General features: G+C 52.9%; 1 protein-coding gene across 7 annotated transcripts in view; it reads left to right on the forward strand.

Moving 5' to 3' along the window:
* Positions 1-19,795, forward strand: part of EMID1 (EMI domain containing 1) — a 54,630-nt gene that overhangs the window by 12,604 nt on the left and 22,231 nt on the right. For 5 of the 7 annotated variants that reach the window (XR_008496813.2, XM_054470224.2, XM_054470226.2 and 2 more), the window contains exons 4-13: positions 7,337-7,420; positions 8,683-8,744; positions 13,232-13,352; positions 13,669-13,719; positions 13,804-13,893; positions 14,467-14,613; positions 15,582-15,671; positions 15,817-15,869; positions 16,340-16,402; positions 16,508-16,552. Coding sequence is in view for 6 of the 7 variants with exons in the window: in XM_054470224.2 (XP_054326199.2) it covers positions 7,337-7,420; positions 8,683-8,744; positions 13,232-13,352; positions 13,669-13,719; positions 13,804-13,893; positions 14,467-14,613; positions 15,582-15,671; positions 15,817-15,869; positions 16,340-16,402; positions 16,508-16,552 (806 nt within the window). In the remaining variant the exon portion in view is untranslated. The remainder of the gene's footprint in view (positions 1-7,336; positions 7,421-8,682; positions 8,745-13,231; positions 13,353-13,668; positions 13,720-13,803; positions 13,894-14,466; positions 14,614-15,581; positions 15,672-15,816; positions 15,870-16,339; positions 16,403-16,507; positions 16,553-19,795) is intronic. The other 2 variants (XM_063663062.1, XM_063663063.1) reach the window with 1 other exon arrangement.

Raw genomic sequence — 19,795 nt, forward strand, 5'->3', positions numbered from 1 at the left:
TGGGCCAAAGGAGGAGAGGGAACACCTGCCATTCTGGAATCCAGCCCTAAATCAGCTGCACTCTGCTGTGTGACTTGGGGCAAGTCACTTCTCCTCTCTGAACCTTGGCTTTATCTGGAAGTCACCCAGCATGAAGAAGTAGCACTCATGCTTGGCTCATGGTAGATACTCCACAAATGTCTTCCTCTCCCATCCTGCTCCCCCACCACCTACTCCATGCTGGGGATTGCATGGCGACCTGGCAGACACAGTCCTGCCTCCTGCCTCTGAGACCCCACTTCATAGTCAGCTGCTCAAGAAATGGACCTTGAGTCTCTGTGAGGCTGGTAGGCTCTAGTGAAGGACATCACGGCGCTGGGCCCTGGTTTTCTGCAGAATGGGGATGTTCACTTTGTGACAAATGAGGATTGTCTCATTTGATGTCCGTGGCAACCTGTGGAGAAGGGGCTAGAACGGGCTCCATTTTACAGATGGAGAAACTGAGGCTCAGAGAGGTGATGGGACTGGCCCGAGTTCACTCAGCTGGTGAGAGCCAAGATTGGGACCTGTCTGAGCAAGCTTCTGTGCCCCCAGGCCTCAGGAGGTGGGGCTGGCCAAGGGGTCACCTGGCCGCCTCTCATCAGAAACAATAGGGCTTATCAGAAACAATGGGTGAGGAAGAACCAAGGCCAGAATGCACCAAGTGGGCAGGGAGGAGTGGGCACAATGCCAGGGCCATGTCAGGAGGGCGGGCCGAGCCCCACAATCACCTTTTCTGGGCCTGGGCCTGGGCCTGACCCCCTGAGTGCCTGGGCCAGTGGGCTCTGCTGACAGTGAGGCTGCCGCAGTAAACCCCATGTCACTCTGCCTCTTGAGGCTTCCTGCAGACAGATCAGCCCCACTGTCCGGATGATGAAAATGAAGCTCAGAGAGGGCGTAGGTCTCACATAAGGTCACACAGCAAGCAAGTATTGTCGCCAGGTTTCTCCCCAGGGTGCCGACCTGAGTTATGTGGCATCCCCCTGCCCCAGATCCTCCTGCAATAATAGGACAAGGGGAAGGAAAGCTGCCACCGTCCTCCATGCTGGGCGCTGCAAGGCACACCCGCCTGCAGGTCATGGTACAGAAGGCGCAGATGCAGAAACTGAGGCTCAGAGAGGGGAATGCCTTGTCCAGGGGAGCAGCCTGTGAGCTGAGGAGGTGGGCTCAAACCCGGTCAGTCTGTGCAATCAGGGATCTTTCCCCTGCAGCAGTGCTGGCTGAGGATGTCCCCGGGAGCGTGTTCAGACAGCTGGGATGCTGTGAGGCTGGCAGAAGCCGGTCTCAGCCCCAGCTCATCCTAGATAGAAAGATAGAGAGGCCGGGGCTCCCTCTCCTCCCTCCTCTCCCCTCCACATGGGCCCCCTGGAGCTGAGTTGCCTCTGCTTCCCCCTCATAGGTCCCATTGTCCCCAGCATACATATCCCTTCCCCATCCATGGTTCCTCACAGCCCTTGTCTTCCAAGAAGAGGAACCAGAGGAGGGACACTTGCCCGAGGTTGACCACAAAATAGCCTAAGAATGGGCCAGGCACAGCAGCGCACACCTGTAATCCGAGCACTTTGGGAGGCCAAGGCAGGAGGATTGCTTGAGGCCAGAAGTTCAAGACTAGCCTGGGCAGCATAGCAAGACCCTATCTCAGAAAAAAAAGTTAAAAAATTAGCTGGGCATGGTGGTGCACACCTGTAGTCCTGCCTACTTGGGAGGCTGAGGCAGGAGGATTGCTTGAGTCCAGGAGTTCAAGTCTGCAGTGAGCTGTGATCCTGCCACTGCACTCCGGCTTAGGTGACAGAGCAAGATCCTGTCTCTAAAAATAAAATTTTAAAATAGCCTAAAGACAGACTGAGATTCTAGCCCAGGCCCTTCCTGGGCTCCTTGGTCTCTTCTACCATCCAGGGCTGGGCGCTGTCCACACTCATCTCTTTCATCCTAACCAGGCTCCAGGTATGGTGCTAAGTCTGAGCTTTACTTTGCAGATTCAGAATCTGAGGGCTAAACATTGCAAATCCACCTACATCCACCACCCAGCAACCCCCACCTCCTGCCAGCCCATCCTGCATGCCCGGCCGACATGGCTGCCTCCTCCACTCTCTCAGCCCCTGCCTGCATCCCCTGAACCTCACCCTCCCTCTGTTTGAACCCCCTGCCCACACCGGCTTTGTCTCCCATACACGGCCTTGGCAGTGGCCAGCAAGTCGCTGCTCTGCCTGCAACCCAGTGGGTGCTTCCACCTGGCTAGGTTGACCCCCATCCTGCCACCGTTACTCCCACATCCCCAGTGCCTGGCACTCCCACATCCCCAGTGCCTGGCACTCCCACATCCCCAGTGCGTGGCACTCCCACATCCCCAGTGCGTGGCACTCCCACATCCCCAGTGCCTGGCACTCCCACATCCCCAGTGCCTGGCACTCCCACATCCCCAGTGCCTGGCACGGGCCACGTATAAAGTGAGCGCACAGGAATTAAATAGGAACTTTGCCTACCCTGAAGAGGAGGCCAGGCTGGACATAGACTAAGCCTTCCCGGAGGCTCCTGATTGGGCTGGAGAGTTCTTGGAGCTCCCAGCCCCAGCTCCGACCCTAACCCCTGGCTCTGGCCACTGGAAGCAAATATTTACATTTGCAAAGTAAATTCCTTGCAGGAGACCTGGACTGGGGCTGGGAAGGCTGCCTCCCTATGGCCTGTGGTTACTAAACCGAGCAGAGCAGATCTGTGGGGTGGGTTGTGAACGAGGAAGCCCTTCCTGTGGCTCCCCCCCAGGGAGAGAAAGTCATGAAGGTGGATCCCAGGGACACCCCCAGCTTTTCACACCCCTAATCCCCAACTTTTCACATCCCTAATCCCCAATTTAGGGCAAGATTGGAATCCCAGCCCCCCTTCTCCCACTGCAAGGACAGAGCAGAAGCCTCTCCTCTCTGGACCTCAGTGTTCTGTGTCATGGGGTGTCATGAGGGTCCTGAGAAGGGGCACAAAGCTTCTTAGCTCAGGCCTGGCACTGGGCAGAGGGAAGAAGAGCTGCTTATGGGGCCCAGGGCTAGAAACTACAGACAGCACTGGCCTTGTGGAGGTCAAGATGTGGAGGTCAAGACAGGGAGTGATGAGCTTTGAGGGGGCTTTGACACTGGTAGGTGTACTGGCCTGTTTGGGAAGGCTTCCTGGAGGAGGTGACATGGGTGCAGCAGCTGTAGAGATTAGGGGAGGGCATGGGGTGGGAACGTGTGCACGTGCACGTGTGTGTGTGTGTGTGTGTGTGTGTGTGTGTGTGTGTGTGTGTGTGTGTGTGTGTGTGTGTGTGTGTGTAGGGCATGTGAGGACCTCCCAGATGGTGGGAAGTGGGCCACAGTCAGGCTCCCAGAGTGGAGCTGGGGTTTGTGGTCCTGGGACCAGCCTTCAGGGCCTCCCTGGGAGGACAAGGTTGAGGCTAGGGAGGAACCCTTCAGAAGGGACCACCAGGCTGAGATGAGGAGGGTCTCAGCTCACAGGGGCCTGTTTCAGGGCCTTTGACCAAACACCAGTGGGAGGGATATGACATTTTTTTGGTTTGGTTTTGTTTTTTTGAGAAGGAGTCTCACTCTGTCACCCAGGTTGGAGTGCAGTGGCGCGATCTCGGCTCACTGCAAGCTCCACCTCCTGGGTTCACGCCATTCTCCTGCCTCAGCCTCCCGAGTAGCTGGGACTACAGGCGTCTGCCACCACACCTGGCTAATTTTTTGTATTTTTAGTAGAGACGCAGTTTCACCGTGTTAGCCAGGATGGTCTCGATCTCCTGACCTTGTGATCCGCTCACCTCGGCCTCCCAAAGTGCTGGGATTACAGGAGTGAGCCACCACGCCCAGCCGGGATATGACATTTTTGTCCAACGGCAGATCTCCCCACAACCTGTGGCTTCTTCCTTACTGGAATTTTGTGTGCTACACGGTCGTTTAACAACCTGCTACATCCCTTAAAATGTTTCTGTCCATTTCTCAGAATTTTGGGGGAGTTTTTGGATAACTTTTTGTGAATCTTGAATCCAAAGCCAAAATTTTCTGGTCTTTTGAACAGTTTTGTTATTTCTTTAAACTCTTTTCTTTTTTTAATTTAAATTTGCAATTACTTTGAGCATTTGATGTCTATGCTGCTGGTCAGACCGTGTTTTTATTTGTTTTTCTAATTCTTTCTGGCCTCTGGAGAAACATCGAAAACAAACTGGTTGAAAAAGAATTTCCAACCACAAGTTTACAGATTAATAACTCAGGGACACTCTAGTGTGACATTAAAACATTTATGCTGATTTTATTATTTTTTTTAGATAGGGTCTCACTCTTTCAGTGCAGTGGCACAATCACAGCTCACTGCAACCTCGACCTTCCAAGTTCAAGCTATCCTCCCGTATCAGTCTCCCAAGTAGCTGGGACCACAGGCATGCGCCACCACACCCAGCTAATTTTTAAATTTTTTGTAGAGACAAAGTTTTGCCATGTTACCCAGGCTGGTCTCAAACTCCTGGGCTCAAGCAGTCTGCCCACTTCAGCCTCCCAAAGTGCTGGGATTACAGGTGTGAGCCACTGTACCTGGCCCATTTATGCTGACTTTTTTTTTTTTTTTTTTTTTTTTTTTTTTGAGGAGTCTCACTTTATCACCCAGGCTGGAGTGCAGTGGTGCAATTTCAGCTCACTGCAACCTCCGCTCCCGGGTTCAAGCGATTCTCCTGCCTCAGCCTCCCAAGTAGCTGGGATTACAGGCATGCACCACCACCCCCAGCTAATTTTTGTATTTTTAGTAGAGACAGGGTTTCACCATGTTGGCCAGGTTGGTCTCGGACTCCTGACCTCAGGTGATCCACCCGCCTCGGCTTCCCAAAGTGCTGGGATTACAGGCATGAGCCACTGTGCCCGGCCTATGTTGACTTTCAAGACAGTTGTTTCTGCCTTATATTTGGTTTGCTTGCTCAAAATTTATTTTCAGTTGGTGATTCATGTATTCATCAACAAAAGTTTTATACATGGCCAGGCGCAGTGGCTCATGCCTATAATCCCAGCACTTTGGGAGGCCAAGGCGGGTGGATCACGAAGTCGGGAGATGGAGACCATCCTGGCTAATACAGTGAAACCCCACCTCTACTAAAAATATCAAAAATTAGCTGGGCATGGTGGCACGCTCCTGTTGTCCCAACTACTCTGGAGGCTGAGGCAGGAGAATCGCTTGAACCCAGGAGGCAGAGGTTGCAGTGAGCCGAGATTGCACCACTGCACCCCAGCCTGGGTGACAGAGCGAGACTCCATCTCAAAAAAAAAAGAAGTTTTATACATGAGGCCCATGAGGTCCTACTGGGTGCTGGGTACTTTTGTAGGCCAAGCACAAGACCGACAAGGTCCCTGCCCTAGTGGGGCTGATGTTCCAGCCAGGAGGCCAGATGACAGGCAGTGGCCTGGGAAACTGGAGCAGTTAATAACACGCTAGAAGGTAGATAATGCAATGGGAAAAAAAAAAAAAAAAAAAAACCAGAGTAGAGGGGAGGGCAGAAGCAGGTGGGGGAGCGGACAAAGCTTCATCACAGAGGAAACTCAAACATCCCCAGGTTGTGAGAGACGGCCGCTTCTTTTGGTCAACTTCTCGAAAAGAGTACTAAAATGACATCACATCTCCACCTGGAAGCAGAAAGAATGAAGAGGGCTTGGTGAGGCCATTCTTCTCAGGCACCAGTGCTCCTGCTGAACATTGAGCCTCCCTGCCAGGTGCCCCCCACCTCCACCAACCAAAAAAAGAAATCTGGCCCTGGAATCAGGCAGACCTGGGTTCATATCCAGGCTTGGGACCATCCCATGGACAACCGATGCCAAATTGCCTCTCTTCTCTGCCTCATTTCCTCCTAGCGGGGAAGTGGAGCTGAGCGTCATTCACTCATCTACCTTTATCTGAGCATGGGCGAAAGAGAAGAGGTAGCACAGAGCTGCCCTGTGCCTTGGTTTCCCCCTCTGGAAAGTGGAGGTGAATTGGAGGTGATACTAGCACCCACTCACAGTTAAGACTATGTATGTGAAGTGCTTAGATGGTGCCAGGGCCAGGGTAAATGCTAAACAAGAGTTGTCTGTTCTGATTATCACCTTCCTTGTAGGATTGAGTCAGGCTATACAAGGTCCTTCACATGAGCATGGTTCACAGTGATGTCTCCCCTCCCCAGGGAGTCCCCAGTGCCGGCCCCAGTCCTGGGCTGGCAACCCACCTTCCTCCATCCTGGGTGAGATTAGCCGCCTGTGCCTGGGCAAGTCGTAGGCCCTTGAGGAGGGTATGCTGGGGATGCAGGCTCAGCACGAGTGAAAGCCCCACAATGGGACCCAGAGCAGGGCCTGGCAGCCTCTGCTGGGGGCTGGCCAGAGGGACCCGTCTGGTTTGAGTTCCCGGCGCCTCTCGCTCCCTGCATCAACCCACAGCCCCGCTCTGAGCTGCCAGGCCCGCTCCTTATTTGGGTCTTGTCTCCCCCCAGACAACATTTCGTGGCCTTAAAAGGAAGGCCTGGGGGGCTGAGGGGGGCAGTTGCCAGTGTTGGCTCCACAGCCTCTCCAGCTGTGCCCCCGCCCCTGGTTTGGCCAGTCCATCCCTCCAGCTGTGGAGAAAACCAGTCCCCCAAAGCCAGACCAGCCAGGGCGGCTGGGGAGGGTGAGGGGGGTCCTCCTCGGGTAGGGGTGGGGGCAGGGGTTGGCCCTGGAACTGGCTCCCCTTGCCCTCCCAGGCAGCCAGACTCCCTCTGGTTTTCATTTAAAACCAAGGCTGGATCCACTTCAGTCTCCTCTTACCAAGCCAGGCAGCAAGAGTGTGGATGGCGACAGTCACGGCGACCATTTATTGAGCACCTACTGTGTGTGCCAGTCCCTGTGTGTGCACAGTGGGCCCTTTGCATTCATGGCCGACCTCAGGCCTCACCCCAGCCTGGGAGGTTTAGAGGCCTTAGAATTCCATTTTACAGATGGGAAAATAAGTCTAGAGAGGACAAGTCACGCAGCACAATAAGTGTCAGGGCTCGGACCCAGGCTTGTCTGAGCTCTAAACTCTTAGCCCATGAGGCTGGCTGGGGTCGTTGGGGAAGTCCTCAGCCTCATCTATGCCCCCCCACCCCCACTTGGCCAGTCCCTCTTCCCAGGCCTATCAGGTGGCCAGCCTTGCTGTAGCTCAGCCCAGTTCATGCTGTTTGACCCAGATACATTGCCTCTCCTTCTCTGGGCCTCTGTGTCCTGCGCTGAGGGGAGTAGGGATCCCTGCTGGGGCTACAGTGGTGGGCAGGGGGGCCTGAGGAGGCAAGGATCACACGCCAGCAGGGCTCTCACCCTCCATCCCTTAGTTGCAGGTTCCTCTGGCTCCTTGGAGCCCACGTGGTCTGGCAGTACCATGCGGCGGATGGCGCTTCGGCCCACAGCCTTCTCAGGTGGGTCCTGGGATAGCTTCTTGGGGTCCCCCTGGGCTGAGGGAGCCCTGGAGGGGGCTCAGGGCAGTTTGGTAACTGTCCTAAAAGCCAGCAGGTCTGACAGTGGAGGGTCAAGGACAGTAACCGTCTCCCCACCCCACACTCCCCAGGCTACAAAAGTTGTTTCGGGGGGCACAGAAAGGACCCCAGAAGGGCATCTGACCTGGGCCCAGACACCCTGAGACCCATGACCCCTGGACTCTTGCAGACGCCAGTTCAATCCCCCATTTCCTCTTTTTATTTAATCAGCACTTTTCTGAGCATCAGCAGTGTGCGAGGCCCTGTGCCAGGCGCTTCCCATCAGCAGCTCGTTTAGACCTCACAGCTGTCCACCGCCCTCCCATTGTCCCCTTTTTAAAGAGGAGGAAGCTGAAGGTCTCTGACCTCCCTGCCCTGCCCCGCCCCAGGCCCCACAGCCGGGAGTGGGGGCAGCACCAGGACTAGACCCCAGATGTTGTGATAGTTAGGCACTCGCCCCTCCCTGCTCTGAGCTGTGTCCTCAGGTGTGAACAGGGGTGACACTCCCGTGAGGAGGGGAGAGACTGCTGGCATAGCACTTGGCTGGGAGGCTCCGTAAATGTCCGGAGCTGCTGTGAATGACTCATGTCATTCTCGTGAGTCTCAGCCAGGCAGCCGGGGGGGCGGCGCTGGATTGTGGGTCAGGGGAGGCTCAGAGGTTGGGACCTTTGAGGCCAGCCCAGTCCAGACTGCGCTGGGTGGGTCCCCAAAGCCGGCAAGCCCTGGCCCCAGCCCTGCCCAGGCAGGAAGCAACAGTATCTTTCCAGAGAGGACAAGTCACGCAGGACAGTAAGTGTCAAGGCTCAGACCCAGGCTTGTCTGAGCTCTAAACTCTTAGCCCATGAGGCTGGCTGGGGTCGTTGGAGAGGTCCTCAGCCTCATCCATGGCCCCCGCCCCGTTGCCATTTCTTGGCTTCTGGGAAAGGGGTCATTTTGGACACAGAGGCTGCCAGGGGTCGGATCCCTGGTCCTGCTGCAGGAGAAGGAGGCCACTCTGGAGGCTCCAACGCCAAAAGGAACCCATAGGGTGAGGTCCCCCTGGACCCACTGTGATCCTATAGCCCCTCCCAAGCCTAAGGCTCCCTCGTGGGTTGGGGTCATCAGGTATCTGATGCTTTCCTCCATCTCACCCCCCAGAGACTGAAGGGTTCTGAGGGGAAGCCTAGGACCCTTGGCCCTGGCCCCAGCATCCTCCCTCCCCGCAGGTTGTCTCAACTGCAGCAAAGTGTCAGAGCTGACAGAGCGGCTGAAGGTGCTGGAAGCCAAGGTGGGTGAGCAGCTCCCTCCTGGTGGTTGTGTTGTCCCCTGCCCCAGGCCAGTCCGGGCAACCATCATCCCACCCTCCCCACCTCCTTCCCTGCACCCGATGCTCGAACCCCATGCTCACACCCTCAGCGAACCCACAGGGCAGCTCTGAGCCGACTCGGCGAGCAGCATCCCCTGTCAGGCATATCGTGGTCTCCTCCAGTGTCCCTCCCTCGGAAGCCTGCTCACAGGTCGTGCCTCAGTTTCCCCATCTGTAAAGCAGAGGGGATACTGGCATCCACTCAGTGAAGACTGTATATGTGAAGCGCAAGTCACAGCCAGCCTGGCCTGTTCTTCCTCCAGGAGGCCTGTGAGCTCCCTCCCATGGGGCTCCATCACCATCCCAGCCAGATCAGCATAGACACTGCCCAGAGATCCTGGTAGGATCTCCTGCCTGCCCCTGCCCCATCCCCTTTCTCTATCCCCCCAACCCCCATCCATAATACTATCTTCCTCGTTTCAAAAACAAAACATCTATCACACGTCTCAAATTATTTCAAGAGAAAATGTTGTGTATTTTTTGTTTTGTTTTGTTTTGTTAGAAACAGGGTCTTCCTCTGTTGCCCCGGCTGGAGCGCAGTGGCAAAATCTCAGCTCACTGCAGCCTATGCCTCCTGGGCTCAAGCGATCCTCCCACGTCAGCCTCCTGACTAGCTGGGACCATGGGTGAACAATACCACATCCAGCTGATTTTTAAATTTTTGGTAGAGATGGGGTTTCTGCATGTTGCCCAGGCTGGTCTTGAACTTCTAAGCTCAAGCGATTCACTGTCTTGGCCTCCCAAAGTGCTGGGATTACAGGCGTGAGCCACTGCGCTGCCATAAAACTTTTTTTTTTTTTTTTTTAATTAAAAAGTACAGCTTGGCGCAGCGGTTCACACCTGTAATCTCCATACTTTGGGAGGCCGAGGCAGGTGGATTGCTTGAGGCCAAGAGTTCAAGACCATTCTGGCCAACATGGCATAACCCCGTCTCTTTTAAAAATACAAAAATTAGCCTGGCATGGTGGCACATGCCCATAATCCCAGCTACAAAGGAGGCTGAGGCATGAGGATCCCTTGAACCTGGGGGGTGGAGGTTGTAGTGAGCTAAGATTGCGCCACTGTATTCCAGCCTGGGCAACAGAGCGAGACTCTGTCTCAAAAAAAAAAAAATTAGGCCAGGCGCAGTGGCTCATGCCTGTAATCTCAGCATTTGGGAGGCCGAGCCAGGTGGAGCACAAGGTCAGGAGTTCAAGACCAGCCTGGCTAAGATGGTGAAACCTCGTCTTTACTAAAAATACAAAAAATTAGCCAGGACCAAGTGCGGTGGCCCACACCTATAATCACAGCACTTTGGGAGGTCAAGGAGGGCGGATCATCTGAGGTCAAGAGTTCGAGACCAGCCTGACCAACTTGGAGAAACCCCATCTCTACTAAAAATACAAAAATTAGCGAGGCATGGTGGCGCATGCCTGTAATCCCAGCTACTCGGGAGGCTGAGGCAGGAGAATCGCTTGAACCCGGGAGGCAGAGGTTGCAGTGAGCCAAGATCATGCCATTGCACTCCAGCCTGGGCAACAAGAACAAAACTCCATTTCAAAAAAAAAAAAAAAAAAAAAAATGAGCCGGGTGTGGTGGCAGGTACCTGTAATCCCAGCTACTTGGGAGGCTGAGGCAGAGAATTGCTTGAACCCAGGAGGCAGAGGTTGCAGTGAGCCGAGATTACACCACTGCACTCCACCCTGGGCAACAGAGCGAGACTCCGTCTCAAGAAAAAAAAAGTAATTAATTAATTAATTTAAATTAAAAAGTACAACATTCTAAATTTAGAAACAAAAAAAATTCAGAAATGTAAAAAAACAGCCAGCAAACCATTCACAGTGTTGCCCATGCCCCCAAAGAATGCAACTGTCAACATTTAAGCATTCTTTCTTCCAGATTTTCTAAACACACAGACATGCATACACTTTAGTGCCATTCTTTGCTCCATCATTCCCTTCTCTAGAAATTTATCTTTTGTTTGTTCATTTTGTTTTGATTCAGAAACAGGGTCTTGCTCTGTCACCCAGGCTGGAGTGCAGGCATTGCAATCTGCCGTGAGTTGGAGCTCACTGCAGCCTCCAATTCCTGGGCTCAAGCTATCCTCCTGCCTCAACCTCCTGAGTAGCTGGCATCACAGACATGTGCCACCACACCTGGCTAGTTTAAAAAACTTTTTTTAGAGCTGGGGCCTTGCTGTGTTGCCTAAACTTGTCCTGAACTCTTGGCCTCAAGGAATCCTCCTGCCTCAGCCTCCCGGAGTGTTGGGATTACAGATGTGAGCCATTGTGCCCAGCCTGGGAACTTAATGAGATTATCAGATGCAAAAATGTTTACCAATAGAGAAATTTGAAAACCAGGCAAAAGAAGGCATGTTGTATAATTGTAGAGAATTCATTCTATGGGGCATTCAGCAGCCATTTACAATACTTCCCTACCCTAACATGAAAAGATTTCTCTAGGCTGGGCATGGTGGCTCACACCTGTAATCCCAGCACTTTGGAAGGCCAAGGCAGGAGGATTGCTTGAGGCCTGGAGCCCGAGACTAGCCTGGGCAACATAGCAAGACTCCATCTCTACAAAAAATTAGCTGGGCTTAGTGGCACACAGCTGGCATGCAGTCCCAGCTGCTTAAGAGGCTGAGGCAGGAGGATCACTTGAGCTCAGGCGGACAAGGCTGCAGTGAGCCGTGACAGCACCACTGCACTCTAGCCTGGACGGCAGAGCTAGACCCTGTCTCTAAAATTAAAAAAAAGAAGATGCCGCCAGGCGCGGTGGCTCGTGCCTGTAATCCCAGCACTTTGGAAGGCTGAGGTGGGCGGATCACCTGAGGTCGCGAGTTCGAGACCAGCCTGACCAACATGGAGAAACCCCGTCTCTACTAAAAGTACAAAATTAGCCAGGCGTGGTGGCGCATGCCTGTAATCTCAGCTACTAGGGAGGCCGAGGCAGGAGAATTGCTTGAACCTGGTAGGCAGAGGTTGCGGTGAGCCAAGATCATGCCATTGCACTCCAGCCTGGGCAACAAGAGCAAAACTCATCTCAGAAAAAAAAAAAAAAAAAAAAGAAGATGCCCCTGATTTATCAAATGGGAAAACCAAGCTTCCAAATAGCATGTGCTGGCACCTGAGTTACAAGGCACAGGGTTCCAGGAGCAGTTCCCTGAGCTCCCTCCCAGGAGAAGCCCATGTAAGAAGCAACTCAGTTGCACATCTGTGATGGGAATTCCTGGTTCAGGATCTGCCAGAGAGTTTCAGCTTTTCTCTGGACAGGCCCCCACGATCCCTGAGCCCCTGATCTGTGGTCATCTGGCCTTTCCTTGGTCCTCAACAGCTGAGGGGACACCTCCAGCTTCCCAGAGTCTTCCTCCCATGGGCCCAAAAGTGGACTTTGTGTACACCTCCAGGTTTCTATTTCATGTCAGACTCTTCCAAACTTCTTTCCAAATTTAGTGAAAGCCTGGGAGTGATGGCTCACGCCTGTAATCCCAACACTTTGGGAGGCTGAGATAGGCAGATCACTTCAGGTCAGGAGTTTGAGACCAGCCTGGCCAATGTGGTGAAACCCCATCTCTACTAAAAATACAAAAATTAGCTAGGTGTGGTGGCGCATGACTGTAATCCCAGCTACTCGGGAGGCTGAGGCAGGAGAATCACTTGAACCCGGGAGGCAGAGTTTGCAGTGAGCTGAGATCGCGCCACCACACTCCAGCCTGGGCAATAGAGCAAGGCTCTCCATCTTGGAAAAAAAAAAAACAACAAAAAAACAAACTGAGTGAAACTCTTCCAGCCATACCCTGTGGTGCTTTAACAAATCAAGACAAGCTTCTTATTTGGATAACCATAGAGAAAAAGCGCATGGCCCAGCAAGCACCGCGACAGTCACAAAGCTCAACTTTGATGGCAATGATGGTGTCAGTGACTTTTCCATAATGCGTGTTATGAATTGTGTGCTTTGAAAAACACTGTCACTTCTGATGAAGTTCGGTGCCCCTTCGAGCCTGGGGCTCCACTCCAAGCTGGGCCCTGCTGGCTATGTGCCTCCTGCCTCCCATACCAGGCCCCTTGGCTGGCCTGTCCCTGGTGAGACCCTGGCTCTTGCCTGTAATCCTAACACTTTGGGAGGCTGAGGCAAGATGATTGCTTGAGCCCAGGAGTTCAAGACCAGCTTGGGCAACATAGCGAGACCTCGTCTCTACAAATAGTTTTTTTTTTTAATTTGCCATGTGTGGTGGTGCATCCCTGTGGTCCCAGCTACTTGGAAGGCTGAGGCAGAAGGATCACTTAAGCCTGGGTGGTTGAGGCTGCATGAGCCGTGATGGCACCACTGCATTCTAGCCTGGGCAACAGAGCAAAACTCCATCTCAAAAAAAATAGGGAGGGGTCCTAGTGAGACCCTGGTACCCACACCGTCCCTGTCTTCCTCTTCAGATGGCCATGCTGACTGTCATAGAGCGGCCGGTACCTCCAACACCAGCTACCCCTGAGGACGCTGCCCCGCTCTGGGGCCCCCCTCCTGCCCAGGGCAGCCCCGGAGATGGAGGCCTCCAGGGTGAGTGTCAGACTCAGACTCCCCTGTGGGAATGAGCAGTGGGTTGGGAATGGGAGAAGTGGGATTCTGGTCCCCACCCTGTCGCTGACTCCCAGCTTAACCCTCTAGTGGGCCTCAGTCTTCCCATTTCCCGTTTCTTAGACCCGCCTAAGAGGACCGTCTCCTGGGACTCCTGAATGCTGCAGTCCCTGGAGACCAAGCAGCCCCAGCAGACCCTGCCTGGAGGTCGGGGGGAGCTGGGAGTGGGGATTCTGGATGAGCCTCCCTCCTCCAGGCCCAGCGGGGACACTGACCTCTGCCTACCCCCCCACCCCAGGGCTGCCAGGAGCCATAGAGAGTGTGAGGGTCCCGCTGCTTCCCCGAAATGGTAGGTGCTGGTTGGGGGGCTGGGGCCGGGGTGGGGGTCAAGAGCAGATATGGAGCTGCCAGTCTGATATGCTTTACCCCCCAGACCAAGTCGGTGCTCGGGGGCTGCCCGGGCCCACCAGCCCCAAGGGAGATGCCAGCAGCCGGGGCCCAATGGGGATGAGAGGCCCACCAGGTGAGTGCCCGCAATGCTGCCCCACAGCTCCTCTGGCCATCCCCCCCACCAGGTGGGCCCTTCCCTGCTCCTGACATGGCCAGGATGACCTGGGCCCTTTCATCTACTTGCCTCTTCACTCAACACCCCACCAGGGAGGGCCCTGCCCACGCCTGGGCTCCATGAAATCCTCTCTTATGTTCACTGACCCACATTCCCTGGGCACCTACATTTAGCAGGCTCTGAGCTGGGCACTGGGTGGGGTCAGACATGTCCCTGCCCTTCTGGAGCTTCCATACTGCTGGGAGCAGGGCTGGGCAGAGGAGAAGCAGCAGTGTTTGCCCCATATGACCAGGGTTTCTATGAGGGGTTTTGGGGGCTTGGGAGCCCCAAGGAAGGAAGACTCAGCCTGGACGAGGTGGAGGACTGGGCGCTGTGCTCATCCCCCTGTTAGACTACCAGGTAGCCTAGGCCTGTGGACTCCGGGGCCCTCTCTCGTGCCCACTGCTCCAGGTTGCCCTGTCCTGTCGCTCAAGGCCACCCTGGGCCTCCTTGCCTCCTGTATACCCACAAATCCATGTGATTCCCTTGCAGGTCCACAGGGCCCCCCAGGGAGCCCTGGCCGGGCTGGAGCTGTGGGCACCCCTGGAGAGAGGGGACCTCCTGGGCCACCAGGGCCTCCTGGTCCCCCTGGGCCCCCAGCCCCTGTTGGGCCACCCCATGCCCGGATCTCCCAGCATGGTGAGTCCCCCGGGATCCCAGCAGGTGGAGGTGGGGGTGGAGTAGCCATCAGCACAGTGCCCACTACCATCTGCCGGGTGCCTTCTGTGTGCCAGCCCTGCTCATGGTAGGCCACATGTGACCCAGTCCTCCAGCAGGCGCCGTTGTCCTGTGGTTACAGATGAGGAACACTGAGGACCAGAGAAGGAAGGTGGCTTGCCAGGGTCCCACAGCCTGGGTGTAGGGGAACAGCTTCAAACCCAGGCTGCCTCCAGAACCTGTGCTTAGAGCCACCGGGCATCAGGCCCTCCCGAGCCTTGGAACTGGCTGGAATCCAGTTCTCAGAGCACTGGGACGCAAAAGACCCGGCAGCAGGAAGCGAGCCCTGAACTCCCAAGGCCACAGGCCTGGCCCCTCCTCCAGGCCCCGACGTGCATCCTTGGCTTCTTCCCTTTGGCAGCCCAGCCTGACCTGCCCATGGGCTGCCAGGGGTCAGAGTGTGGAGCGCCAGGTTTCAGCCTCTTCTCCACCATGTTTTTGGTGCACAACCCAGCACACCATTCATTCTGCCATCCCAGCATTCATTCCATCTCACTGTCCATACGATGGGGACAATGACAGTGCCAGCCTCCCAGAGCTGCGTAACACCCATGTACAGAAGCCTGGCACACAGTAAGTGGTGGATAAATGGTATCTTTTATTGTCATTCCCATTTGACAGGTGACAGTACAGGCTCTGAAAAGTAGAGAGTGTTGCTGGATGTCACCAGCTAGATTGCAGTGGGGTTAGAACCCACATCTCCCTGCCTCCTGGTCTTGCGGGACCAACACTCTCCACACTCCTCACCCTGGAGCAGGTGCCCAGGTGGTACCAGCCATGCTGCAGGCTGCCCCATAGGGCAGTCCAAGCTGTCTTGGCAGAGGTGGCAGGTGAAGACTAACCACCCCGTTCTACCCAGCTCTACTCACTCATCATCTTTGCTCACCCAGGAGACCCATTGCTATCCAACACCTTCACTGAGACCAACAACCACTGGCCCCAGGGACCCACTGGGCCTCCAGGCCCTCCAGGGCCCATGGGTAAGTTGAGTCCAGGCCAGGGGTAAAGGGTGAAGTTGGTAGATGGCAAAGGGAATAGGGTTTGTGGCTATCAGGAGGGAGCTGATGGGGCACTTCCTGAGATTGTACTTTGTTCCGACCCTTAGGACATCCTGTCTTTTTCCAGGTCCCCCTGGGCCTCCTGGCCCCACAGGTGTCCCTGGGAGTCCTGGACACATAGTGAGTAGTTCTCCTTGTACTCTCACCCATGTGTCTGTCCATCTTTCCATTTATCCATACATCCATATATCTGTCCATCATCCACCCTTGTATCCATCTATCCATCCATCCATTCATCCTTCCATTCATTCATTCAACAAGTATTTATTGAGCACTTAATATGCAAACTACCTTCCATAAATCTTATTCAATCCAAGTAATGAGAACCATGTATGGTTATCACCTAAGACCAAGAAAAGTGGAGATTCTTGTGCCAGCACATGGCAATGAGCTGTGGTGGGACTGTCTGACTCCAGGATCAGATCTTTTAACACTGAGCTGTATGAACTGACTGCTGTGTGCTGGGTGTATGGTGAAGAACCCAGAGGCCCAGACCAAGCTTGAGCACCCTCCCCAACACCTCTGTTCCCAAGCCCCTGCCCACTCCATCCTGCCCCAACACAAGGCTGAGGCCCTGTCTTGTTGCTCAGGGACCCCCAGGCCCCACTGGACCCAAAGGAATCTCTGGCCACCCAGGAGAGAAGGGCGAGAGAGTGAGTACCCAGGTGGCCCCAGGTGGGGGAATTCTGGGGAGTCCTGAGGGCGCCAGGTCAGAGTCCTCAACAGCTGACGCCATTCGTCTCCTCCCTCCTACACAGGGACTGCGTGGGGAGCCTGGCCCCCAAGGCTCTGCTGGGCAGCGGGTAAGTGTTGCTGTCTGTCCTGCAATCATCCCTGCAGGATCCCATAGTCCCAGATTCCTCCTGTGACTCCATCCCCTGCAACCAGAGCTTCTGACCCTCCCTGTCTTGTCATTTATTCTCAGATGCTCCCTGTCTCTGAGACTCATTGTCCTCTGGATCAGGCTGCCTCTGTCTCTCTCACTCTGGCTCTCTGTTTCACTGTATCTCTCTCTTTCCCGTATGTCTGTCTCTTTGACTCTGTATTTCATTTACACTCTATCTCTCCAATTCTGATTGTAGATCTGTTCATTTCTCTCTTTAATTTCATCAATTTTGCTTTACGTATTTTGAGTCTTTGTTATTAGATGCATTCACATTTAGTATTTTAATGTCTCCTTGGTCATTTTATCTTTATGAAATTAATATCTTTATCTCTGATAATACTTGTCTTGAATCTACTTTGTGTGCTTTTAATAGCACACCAGCTTTCTTATGCTTGGCATTTGCATGTTATATCTTTTTTTATCCTTTTTTTTTTTCAACCTGTAACTTTATATTTAAAGTGCATCATGACTGGGTGTGGTGGCTCACACCTGTAATCCCAGCACTTTGGGAGGCTGAGGAAGGTGGATCGTTTGAGCTCAGGAGTTCAAGACCAGCTTGGGCAACATGACAAAACTCTGTCTTTATATAAAAATATGTATATAAATTTTATTAAATGTAAGAAAGTGTGGGCTGGGCACGGTGGCTTACGCCTGTAATCCCAGCACTTTGGGGGGCTGAGACGGGTGGATCACCTGAGGTCAGAAGTTCAAGACCAGCCTGGTCAACATGGTGAAACCCCGTCTCTACTAAATATACAAAAATTAGCTGTCATGGTGGCGGGCACCTGTAATCTCAGCTACTCGGGAGGCTGAGGCAGGAGAATTGCTTGAACCCAGGAGGCAGAGGTTGCAGTGAGCTGAGATCACACCATTGCACTCCAGCCTGGGCAATAAGAGTGAGACTTCATCTCAAAAAAAAAAAAAAAAGTGCATCATATGACTTGGGTCTTGCTGTTTAAAAACAGTTTGACTGTTTAGTTAATTTATATTTAATGATATGTATCATTGATTAATTAATATGGTTCTGTTCAGCCATCTTGCTGTTTATGTTCTATTTATTCCTTCTGTTTTGTGTTTCTTTTTTCCCTTTTCTTTTCTTGTCTTCTTTTGGATTGAGTACTTTTTATGATTTCTTTTTTCTTTTTTAGAGACAGGGTTTCCCTATGTGCCTAGGCTGAACTCAAACTCCTGGGCACATAGTGAATGAAGTGTCTTAAGTGATCTTCCTGCCTCAGCCTCCCAAGTATCTGGGACTACAGGTGTGCACCATTGTGCCTGACTTAAAATCTTCTCTTTCTAAAATTAATTTTCTTTGTAGAATTAAAGCTATTCTTGCTTTCTTTTGTTTAGAGTTAGCATGCTATATCTTTCTCCATCCCTTGACTTCTTTTTTTTTTTTTTTTTTTGATACAAGGTCTTTCTCTGTCACTCAGGTTGGAGTGCAGTGGTGCAATCATAGCTCACTGTAGCCTCAACCTCCCTGGCTCAGGCAATCCTCACACCTCAGCCTCCTGAGTAGCTGGGACCACAGGCATGTACCACCATGCCCAGTTAACTTCCATTCCTTTACATTTAATCTGTTTTGTGGTTATATTTAAAGTCAGTTTCTTGTAGACAACATACGGTTAGGTCTTATTTTTTGGTCCATTCTAACAATCCTCATCTTTTAATTGCTGTATTTAGGCCATTGACATTTAAAGTGATTATTGAGGCCCAGCATAGTGGCCCACACCTGTAATTCCAGCACTTCAGGAGGCCAAGGCAGGAGGATCACTTGAAATCAGAAGTTTGAGGCTAGAGTGGGCAACAAAATGAGACCTTTTTCTGTAAAACAAATTTAAAAATTGGCTGGATGTGGTAGTGTGCACCTGTAGATTCAGCTACCTGAGAGGCTGAGCTGGGGGGATTGCTTGAGCCCAGGAGTTGAAGGTGACAGTTATAATTGCTTTACTGCATTCCAGCCTGAGTGACAGAACCAGACCTTGCCTCTAAAAAATAACTAAATAGTCTGTGCACAGTGGCTCACACCTATAATCCCGGCACTTTGGGAGGTGGAGGCAGGTGGACCACCTGAGGTCAGGAGTTCGAGACCAGCCTGGCCAACATGGTGAAACCCCGTCTCTACTAAAAACACAAAAATTAGCCAGGTATGATGGCGCACTCCTGTAATCCCAGCTACTCAGGAGGCTGAGGCAGGAGAATCGCTTGAACCTGGGAGGCGGAGGTTGCAGTGGGCCAAGATTGTGCCACTGCACTCCAGCCTGGGCGACAGAGTGAGGCTCCATCTCAGAAAAATCATCAATCAATAAAATAAAAAATAACTAAATAAATGAAGTGTTATTTATATAGTTGGGTTAACAGCTACCATATTACTATTTTCTTTCTTTGTTTCTTTTTTTTATTTTTTGAGGCAGAGTCTTTCTCTGTCACCCAGGCTGGAGTCTAGTGGCTCGATCTCGGCTCACTGCAAGCTCCATCTCCCAGGTTCAAGCAATTCTCCTGCCTCAGCCTCCCAAGTAGCTGGGACTCCAGGTGCCCGCCACCACACCTGGCTAAGTTTTGTATTTTTAGTAGAGATGGGGTTTCACCATCTTGACTAGACTGGTCTTGAACTCCTAACTTTGTGATCCACCGGCCTCGGCCTTCCAAAGTGCTGGAATTACAGGTGTGAGCCACCGCGCCCGGCTACTATTTTCTGTTTGTTTTCCTTGTTCTTTGTTCCTATTTTTGTCTGCCAGACTTTTTCTGCCTTTTTTTTTTTTTTGGCTTTATTTATTTATTTATTTATTTATTTATTTACTTATTTCTTTTGAGACGGAGTCTTGCTGTGTCACCCAGGCTGTAGTGCAGTGGTGCGATCTCTGCTACTGCAACCTCTGCCTCCCGGGTTCAAGCAATTCTCTGCCTCAGCCTACTGAATAGCTGGGACTACAGGCACCCGCTACCCTTCCTGGCTAAATTTTGTATTTTTAGTAGAGACAGGGTTTCACCATGTTGACCAGACTGTCTCGAACTCCTGACCTCAGGTGATCCACCCACCTCGGCCTCCCAGAGTACTGGGGTTACAGGCATAAGCCACCATGCCCGGCCATGCTCCTCTTTTCTTTATGTAAAATCTGAGTTTCTGGCCGGGTGCAGTAGCTCACACCTATAATCCCAG

This window comes from Pongo pygmaeus, chromosome 23, assembly GCF_028885625.2.
Source record: "Pongo pygmaeus isolate AG05252 chromosome 23, NHGRI_mPonPyg2-v2.0_pri, whole genome shotgun sequence".
Lineage (NCBI taxonomy): Eukaryota > Metazoa > Chordata > Mammalia > Primates > Hominidae > Pongo > Pongo pygmaeus.